Source organism: Microplitis mediator, chromosome 9, assembly GCF_029852145.1.
Source record: "Microplitis mediator isolate UGA2020A chromosome 9, iyMicMedi2.1, whole genome shotgun sequence".
In the NCBI taxonomy this organism is placed as follows: Eukaryota; Metazoa; Arthropoda; class Insecta; order Hymenoptera; family Braconidae; genus Microplitis; species Microplitis mediator.
The window spans coordinates 20471314-20481686 of record NC_079977.1 but is presented as its reverse complement, the minus strand read 5'-3'; the positions used below and the strand labels follow the sequence as shown (position 1 = coordinate 20481686).

Below are 10373 nucleotides of genomic sequence, written 5' to 3'. Positions count from 1 at the left end.
AGACCCAGTACAGTACGGATACGGACTACCGTCGGCATAAGTATATATATATATATACATATATATATATATATAGACATTATAGAGTAAAATTTAGTCTAGTCTTGAATAGTCCAACCAAAAGAACGACTTGCGATACTGAGGGGAAAGGGGGTTAGGGTGTAAAGGGGAGGGGATATTAGGGGTGGGTTATATCCTGAGGAGAGGGGATGGTATATTTTAGTAGTTTTAAAAAGCAACGCTTATTGTCAGTCAGTATTGGGTTAGGTCAGCCCGCGTCAACATGTAACTCTCGTTATTGTAGTTCTTATTTCCGTCGATATAACGTCGACTAGAAAAATTATTTTTTTTCTTTCCATAAATGGATTTATTTTGGATTGAATAGTTACTGTGTAGTGAAAGTGGATGACTTTTAAAACAGTGGATTATTTTTTTTATTTTTAAATTAAAATATTCATTGCAAATGGATTTTATTTTTTGTCATATTTTTGGATTTTCAAAGTGATTGTGGATGGAGTATCTATGGGTTTTTTTCCACGGATCAGAGCATGGCACCATCTTTTTTACAACAAGCTCAATTTAATGCAGGTAATTAAGAAAAAAAAAAAAATTTTTTTTGAATTTTTTTTTTTGGATGAAAATTTTTGTGAAATTTTTTTCTACGGAAGGAAAAATTTTTTTGCCGCTGAAATTTGAAATAAGAATTTGAGGGTTGAAATTTATTTTTGGTGAAAATTTGAAAAAAATTGACGTTGACCCAAAAAAAAAAATTAATTCTTTAGTCGAGAAAAATTTTGTACAAAATTATTTTTAAATTCTGCTACGAATTTTTTTCTGAACTTCACGTTCGAAATTTCATTCATTTTTTGAAAAAAATTTTCGGTCATATTTTTACTCAAAATTTGACCATTAAAAATATGAAAATATATGAAATGAAAATTTGGTGGAAATTTACGATTTGATCAAAGGAACCGCGAAAAAAAATGACAGTTTTGTTAGTATACATATATATATATATATCTATATATATTATATATGTATTATTACGAGTGTCAAGGCTAGAGTACCTACGATATTTATTTAAATTTCTATGGATGGATATTTGATGACAATAATTACCGGATTATGATAAATTCTAAATTATTTACAGACTTAATTTTTATATCAGAAAACTTAACCCGAAATTTTGAAGTAAACATGAGCGAGATAGAAAATAAGTGAAAAAAAAAAAATTGTTTCATTGCTTAGGGATATTTCTGTTAGATAATTAGACAAAATTTCGTATCTTTTACCCCGTTACCGAAGAATTTTAAGAGAAGTGACAGGAATTGTTTGCTCTAGTACTCGATAGTTGACCCGCGAATTAGGGGTAAAAGTAATTACACAGGAAATAATTAGGGTTAAAGTAAAAGCATTTATTTGACCGATAATTTGTTGAGTTAAGTAAATATACACAGAAAAAAAGGATTTCTTGGCGCAAAAAATTTTTTCTTGTTCTAAGAAAATTTTTACTTGACCCAAGAAATTTTTTGTATTATAAAGTGAAAACAAAACTTTTCTTGGGGTAAGATAAAATTTTCTTGGAACAAGAAAAAAATTTTTTAGGCGAGAAAAAAATTCTTGAGCCAAGAAAAATTTTTGTCTTCAATTCATAATACAAAATATTTCTTGCGCCAAGAAATTCTTTTTTTCTGTGTATATGTATACTGTAGAAAAATATATGTCACATATATACACGGAAATAAAGGATTTCTTGGGGCAAAAAATTTTTACCCACCCTCGGGAAATTTTCATTCGCCTCAAGAAAATTTTTTCCAGTCTTAAGAAAATTTTTGTCTTCAATTCATAGTGCAAAATATTTTTTGCGTCAAGAAATATTTTTTTTCTGTATGATGTATGACATATATATGCAAAATATATATAAATATATGTTCAAGCAAAATAAAATGTCAGATTTTGTGCATGTATACAATTCATTTCCGTGCGTGTATATAAGACTGTAAAGAAAATCGACTATTTGTTTTTTTTTTTTCAAAAATTATATAGAAAATTTTGGTCGTAATGACGAAAAAAAAAAACTGTCTAAGTTTGGGCAACAATTGTCTCGTCGCAGTTTTCGATTTCTCACCTAAATATTTAACATGAAAAAAATTTTTTAATTTTGAATCTTATCTCATCCGCGAATTCGCGGAATTTAAAATATGGAGGGAAAATTTTTTTTTCAAATTTTAAATTGGGATTCAGTGTAAAGAGAAAAAACTACAAAAATTTTTTGTTATTTTTGAAAAAAAATATTGTCGATTTATGTGATACACTATTATATATATGTACATATATATAATAAATTTGATGAGTAAAAATTTTGTTGAGATTTAATATTCAAAATTAGGAGTCGCGAAGTATTTTGCGATTTCGGGAATTCGCTGATGAAATTTGAAAAAGTTGTGCTCGAAAATTTCAAATTGTTATGAAAGGAAAATTAATCTGATATATACAGAATATATATACATATACATTTATACCGAACGTGTTATTCTTTTGTTTAGAAACCCGACTGGTATTAGAGAGACATTGAGATTAAGATTCAGTTTGACATTGAACCGGCTTATGTATATATCTATATATTTGTATGTATGTATATATATGTATATATATATTGAATATTTTCTTGCTGTTGTCAATAAGGTGTTGATATTTCCAGTTTAAGTACGTTGTTATTTTCATATTAGTTATTTATTCATTACAAGTAACCCATTTATCACATATATATGTATATATATATATAAAATTTATGTCCTACGGAAAAATAATAAGATCTAATGTATGAAATGCAAAAAAAATTTGTTGAAAAATCACTTGAAAATTTATGAAAAAGACTCTTTGGTTACAAGTCAATCTTTTGGATTTTTTTTTATTCCCGCGAACGAATTCGCGAATTCGCGGTTTTTGTGAACGAAAAAAATTTGATGATGTGGGTACTCATTTTACTCGGAATTGAATCTTCTGTACGATAGAATGCTTAGAATTCAATTAAAAAATTTTTGGTTTTCAAAAATTGATAATTTTATCAAACGATCGAAATTCGCGGATTCGCGGTTTTCGTTGTTGAAAAAAAATCAATGATGAGGGTACTCATTTTACTCGGAATTGAATCTTCTGTATGATAGAATGCTCAGAATTTAATTAAAAAATTTTTGGTTTTCAAAAATTGATAATTTTATCAAATGATGAAATTCGCGGATTCGCGGTTTTTCTTATTAGAATAAAATCAATGATGTGGGTACTTCTTTTACTCGGAATTGAATCTTCTGTATGATAGAATGCTCAGAATTTAATTAAAAAATTTTTTGGTTTTTAAAAATTAGTAATTTTATGAAACGATCAAAATCCGCGGATTCGCGATTTTCGTTATTAGATTAAAATCAATGATGTAGGTACTCATTTTACTCGGAATTAAATCTTCTGTATGATAGAATGCTGAGAATTCAATGAAAAAATTTTTGGTTTTCAAAAATTGATAATTTTATCAAACGATCAAAATCCGCGGATTTGCGGTTTTCGTTGTTGGAAAAAAATCAATGATGTGGGTACTCATTTTACTCGGAATTTAATCTTCTGTATGATAGAATGCTCAGAATTTAATTAAGAAATTTATTGTTTTCAAAAATTGATAATTTTATCAAACGATCAAAAGTCGCGGATTCGCGGTTTTCGTTGTTAGAAAAAATTAATGATGTGGGTACTCATTCAACTCGAAATCAAGTTCTCTATACCATAGATTCATTAAAATTAAGAAAAAAATTATTTTCAAAAACTTAAAACTAAAAATTTGATGATTTTTTAAAAATAAGCGGAAAGTTTTGACTTAAAAAAAATAATTACATGAAAAATTTCTACCAGATCATTTATTAGAGGAAAATGTGCGTGTGGTAAGACAGCAATAAAAATAAAGAAAATGTTTTTTTATAAAATTACATGGAAGTTAATTTTTATCTGACGCAATATCAAATTTTTTGTACCAAAAATTCATGAAAAAATTAAAAAAAAAATCAAAAGGCTTGAATAATTAAAAATATATGACCTGGGATATATATTTGTAGTGTAAATTTAAAAAAAAAGTATAAAAAATAATAATGTTCCATTTTTTATTTGAAATAAAATCATATAAATTTATCGTAATTTGGTACACGACCAATTAGAGTTAAAGATGCAGACATTGGGGGCGGTCTTGCTGTAGACGTTGCTCTTGGAAACGACGAAGGGATTGTGACAGAAAAAAGATAAAATGGAAAAAAAAAACGAACTAAGAATCCTTAAGAAGACGAAAGAAGTAGAAGGGTGTCGTCAAGGAAATGAAAACTTGCCCCTATCGATTAGATTTTCTTTTTTATAATTCGTAAGAATTTTTTTCCTTCGGCCCGCATAGTAACTCACGATATTTTTTTCATGCCATCAAATATTCAAATATTTGTATCTCAAATTTTCGAACTTTTTTTTTTTATGATAATTTCAAAAATATTTTTTTTTTACAAAATTACCTCAGGAAATTTTAGAAAATTAAATTCCCTCTGGAAAGAGTACCAACAGTCTTATACTCAAAAAATAAATTCAACTCAAAAATCAAAATTCTTATTTTTTTGAAAAAAAATTTTTTTTTTAATACCAACGTATCGAAAATCTATTTCTGTTAAAATGAGTACCAACAACCCGATGTTCAAATTCTAAGATCAAATCAAAAATTTTCGAACTATCAAAAAAAATTTTTTTTTTCAAAAATGACATCATCTTCGTGTATAAAATAAAATTCCCTCTTCCCCGAGTACCCACAAGCTATGACTAAAAACTAATAATTTATTTCTATTTCCAGGAATACTAGCCAGCCATCTCGACCTAGAAACCATAAAGTATTCTCTATCACCAAGCGACTATTTGTATCTACTCCCGCATCTTGCAGCGTTGTCCCAACAGCGTATGGAATATTTAAGTCCTGGCCGAATAATTGGATCTCAAACCGCTAACATAATGAACACACGAATCCCACCAGGTCTCCAAGCCAGCTTAGCCGCAGCGGCAGCCAACTCAGCCCTCTACACTCAAGGCCAGATGGCACTCTTAGCTGGTTGGTTACCACCGCCATCACCACCCCACCCTCCAATATCTCCAATATCCCCAGTGCTCAAACCGTCGCTCAAACGTCCCACGAGCAGCTCGAATCCCGAACCAGCCAAACGTGCCAAGAAACGAGGTCCCAAATCAAAAGACTCAGAGTTACCTATTCCTCTTACAAATTTGAGTCCCGCACCTCTAAGTCCCCCGAACTCAATCAGTCCCGAAGTTCCCACAAAAGAAGTTGCACCTCGTGACAAAGTGTTCACCTGCGGGGTCTGCTCAAGGTCATTTGGTTACAAACACGTTTTACAAAACCACGAGCGAACTCATACTGGAGAAAAACCATTCGAGTGTCCTGAGTGCCACAAAAGATTTACACGTGACCACCATCTTAAGACGCACATGCGTCTCCATACTGGTGAAAAGCCCTATCACTGCTCACACTGTGACCGTCAGTTCGTCCAGGTCGCAAACTTGAGACGCCATCTTCGAGTCCATACTGGGGAGCGTCCATACGCATGTGAATTATGTGCTGCTAAATTTAGTGACTCAAATCAATTGAAGGCTCATTTGCTGATTCATAAGGGCGAGAAACCATTTGCGTGTGAGCACTGTAACATCAGATTCAGACGCAGGCACCATTTGGTCCATCACAAGTGCGGAGTTGCTAATGCGCATGCGCAAATGGTAGGACGTGGATACGCGCATGGTCAATTAACTGGAGGTCAGCCTTCACCTGCGGCCAGTGATGACTTCGATGATGATATTGATATTGACGATGAAATGGACAGAAACAAAATGGCGGGATTGAACGAATTAATGCCTATTAATCTTTCGGTACCCATGGAGTTGCCAGAGCAGACAGAACCAGAGGATCTATCTATGTCTACGGGTTCAATGCGTGGTCACTCAAATAGTCACAGTGGTGGAGATTCGCCTTTAAGTCGCAGTCCAAGCAGTGATTTGCATGATGAAGATGACGAAGATGTGGTAATGGATGATATTAATGGAAGATTATTTTTAACAAGACAAAATTTAGATGTTTTTAGGCATAGGATTAATCATAGTAAAGATAGAGTTTGTACTAATTAAGTTTTTTATTATAACTCGGTAACTATTGGATATAATACTCGATTATTTATTGTTTTTAAGTTACTATCGTTTGAATAAGACAGTTATCAATATAATAATTTATGTAAATTTGTACAGTGTCGTAACTTTAAAACTATCAAGCTTAGAGTTAAAGGGTCAAGGACTAAAATCAAAGGAAACTTAATTTCCTATAACTTTATTCTAGTGGTTAATCGTTCTATAATTAGTTGTTTTAATGTTACGAGAGTCCAAATAACTCGCAGTAATGAATATAATAATTTTTCAAAAACCAGTAATGATTAATGCGACCATAACTTCTAAACTATCGCTTTTACAGTGATAGGGTCAAGGAGTGAAATTGTAGGAAATTTCATCCCCTACAAATTTATTTCAGTGATTAATCATCGTAAAGTTGATATTTTAGAAGTTATGACCGTATTAATCGTCATAGATCTTATGATTTTTTGAAAATTCACTTGAGGCCATAAGTTGTAAACTTTTGGGTTTACAACAAAAAGTATGAGGACTTAAATGGTCAGAAATTGAATTTCCAATGAATTCAAACCGGCAGGTAAATTGTAAATACAAGGAAATTACGAGGAAACTATTAACTTGGGAGTAAATTTCATAAGGAATAAAATTGTAGAAAATTAAATTTCCTTTTCAACGACCATCTAAAAAATGTTATTACCTCAATTTGTTACCGAGTAATGAGCATTTAAAGTTAAAACTTAATTTTTAAATTCGATAGTGTAAATAACTATTTATATTATAGATATATATGAAACGATAACTGATAAACTGTGGGTTCAACAGATTATTTAAATCAGTACAAAGTTGTAGAGAATTTAATTTACGTTTCATACATCACCCATTTGATACCGTTATCTGAAGTAGTTTTGGGGATAAATGTCATCTTTGCAAAGCGAAATTGATATTCAATTTTTCGGTCCCATTGGGCCTTAGGTCTCGTGACTCGCTTTTTGCTAAGGCCCAAATTAAATTATTCATATTTTTGAATGACAGGGACTAAGAAATTAGGTTGATATTATGGGTCAGTGTATTAAAATTTTTGGGCCTTATACTTTTTTTTTAATCCGTTAATTTTTTTCAAGGCCAAAAATTTAATTATTTAAGAAATTTTATCATTTTTTTTTGTATAAATTCTTTAAGTCTGATTATTGAGTTATTATTAATTATTACTAATTATTAATTATTAATTATTATTATTATCATTATTATTATTGGTTATTATTATTTTTTGTAAATATTATTATCATTTAAAATAGAGTATATCAAATTGACTAATTGTTGGACTTTTTTATAATTTTTTTTTTCCCTCCTAATTATTGTAATTCAACAAATTTTTTTTTCCAGAGTTAGGAAATTTTCCCGCCTACTGAGAAAAAAATAAATCATTCCTTAATTTTCCGAAGATTTTCCTCTACAATTTTTTTTTTCAAATCAATTATTTTTCAAATCTTTCTCCCATCGATTTGTGTTCTGGTAAAACTTTTTTTTTCTCCAAACTTATGGATAAAAAAAAACGAATTTTTTTTTCCAGAGTTAGGGAATTTCCCGGCTGATATTTTAAGACAACAATTTTTCTTTAATAATCATAAGTAATAGCGCTAGAATTTTTTTTAAACATTAAGTCCTGAAATATCCTCGTAGATCTTGATCGTGTTCGATTTCGCGTTGAGAAACGAGGGTTAAAAAAATCTGGCACGCGTATTGTCATTTCTTACTCTCCTTAATAAATATAAAATAGATTTATAAAGACTTTCAATGCAGCAAATCATGCAAATTTTTTTTTTTTTTTTTTTTTTTCATTTGAAAAATTTTTTTTTTACCCGGGTTACAAAAGAGCCAAGTGACCTTGGGAAATAAATTTGCATGAGCTGAGATGACACTGAATCTTTACAAAGAGTTGTCCCTTTTTTAGATTCTTTATAAAATTTCTTATTATTATTTTTTTTTTGCCTTTTTGACTCGAGTGCTAAAAATTCACAGAATCTTTTGCAAAAAAATTATTTGCGTTTTAAATTCAAACTTTATTATTTGGGTGGTCGGCTACGCGTGTGAACTCATTATATATTCACGTGGGCGTCTTTTTATATTTTAATTTTACTTTTTTTTAACTTCTCGCTAAGAAAATTGAATTTTTTTTTTTTTGAAATCACAAAAGTTTGAATTTTTAACTTTGGGTCTGGTTCAAAAATTTACACAGCAGTAACTTGTGATTATTTATAAAAAATACGAATTTTAAAATATCAGGCGGAAAATTTCTTAACTCAAAAAAAAATTTTCTTTTTTTTTTTAAGTTCTTCGATACAAAAAAAATCAAAATTACTACTAAGGAAACGGGAAAAATTTGTGGGTATTGAGGGAAAATTTTCATTGGAAAATTTTTGTTGGAAAATTTGCTAACTCAGGAAAAAAAAATTTTTTGAAATTTAATTTTTCTGTTGTAGTTAAGAAATTATTTAAGAAAATAAAAATTGAGGAGAAAAATGTAAAATTTTCCGGAAAATTGAGAAAAAGTTTCTCTAAGAGGGAAAGTTATTTGTTGGTTAAAATGTTTTACAGAAAATAGAAAGTAAAATTAGTGAAGATTTTCACTTCTTAGGAAAATTTTTTTTAATTTTCCAATGAAAATGAAAATTGCTTTTGTCTGAGGGAAAATTGTTATGAATGTAAAAATGTAACGAAATGTAATTTTTCTTTTCAAGAAATTGTAAAATTTATAATTTAAAATTTTTCATTAATTATTTAATTACTATAATTGTTGTCAATTAGAAAACAAAATAAATATATATGAAATTATTATTATTATAAATATATATGTATATTAAATATTATGAATAAATATTTAAACGAGTACGCGGTACAAAATAATGAATTTAAATAAACAAATAATAATGTATACTAAAATAATTAAAGGATTGATAAGAAAAATTTATCATAACTCATAAACTATCGATTTCGTGATAAAAATTAATGAGACAAAAATTTTAGGAAATTTAATTTGCTACAAGTTTGTCCATTATCAAAATTTCCATAGGATTGATCGGTAATGAGTTATGAGCATTTTAAAAAGTATATATATCTCCAAAAATCGGGAAATGAATTTTTGGAAAATATATATGAATCTATATCGAGCTTTATCTCTGAAACTTTTGAGTTTAGAGCAAAAAGTATATGAACAAAAGTTGTAGGAAATTTAATTTTCTACAATTTTGTATTCTATAAAAATTGTTGTAAAATGAATTGGTAATGAGTTATAAGCGTTTTAAGAACTTAATATCGTCAAAAATGGAAAATGTTTTTTTGGACAATATATATGAATCTATATAGAGCTATAACTCATTACCTATCGAGTTTAGAGTAAAAAGTAACAGACCAAAATTTGTAGGAAATTAAATTTCCTATCCAATGACCATATCTTTGATACCATTATCTTCAATAATCACCAAGTAATGAGTAATTAAAAAAATTAATTTAGAGTAATTCAATTTTGAAGCTCAAAAAAAATAGATAGATAATTTTATGCCGATAACTCGAATCCAATTGATTCTACAGAAATTTTGATTGATTATAAACTTGTAGGTAATTAAATTTCCGTTCCAAAAACCACCTATTTACTATATTTGTTTTAATTAGTTTCTGAGATAATTTGAATTAAAAATGAATTTTGTTGATGGGAAAAAAGAAGTCAATTTTTAAAAATCAATCCTTTGATTATTTAATTAACTGCCAACACTACCTCACTCACACGTAATAAAAATATATCTCAACCACAAGACTGATATTTTACACATAGTATTCCTATAAATAAAATAATAATAATAATAATAATAATAAAAATGAATAAATAAATGGGGAAGAAAAAATGAATTTTGTAAAGTTATTTAAATAAAATAAAAATAATAATGCCAGAGAATTGAATTATTTTTATTTTATATTTACAACTAATCAGTAAACAATCAAATAAATGAATAATAATAAAATATAATGCAGAAAAATAATAAAAATAGTAATAAGCGTATCTCGATATTTATCGTGTGAATTGTAAACGAAATAACAAAATATATGTATATTATAATAAATTTAAAAATCTATATGAATACATAAATATATATGATTACGATGTGTCAAAAGTATTTTTATTA

At 28.3% G+C, this 10373-nt stretch overlaps 1 protein-coding gene across 1 annotated transcript; it reads left to right on the top strand.

Annotated features, from left to right (window-relative positions):
- Nucleotides 1–206: 206 nt before the first annotated feature.
- LOC130674806 (protein krueppel-like) lies at nucleotides 207–10068 on the top strand. The gene is made up of 2 exons (XM_057480230.1): nucleotides 207–588; nucleotides 4868–10068. Exons 1-2 carry the CDS (start codon nucleotides 549–551, stop codon nucleotides 6199–6201), a joined length of 1374 nt encoding a protein of 457 aa, XP_057336213.1. The 5' UTR covers nucleotides 207–548; the 3' UTR covers nucleotides 6202–10068.
- The last annotated feature ends 305 nt before the right edge of the window (nucleotides 10069–10373 follow it).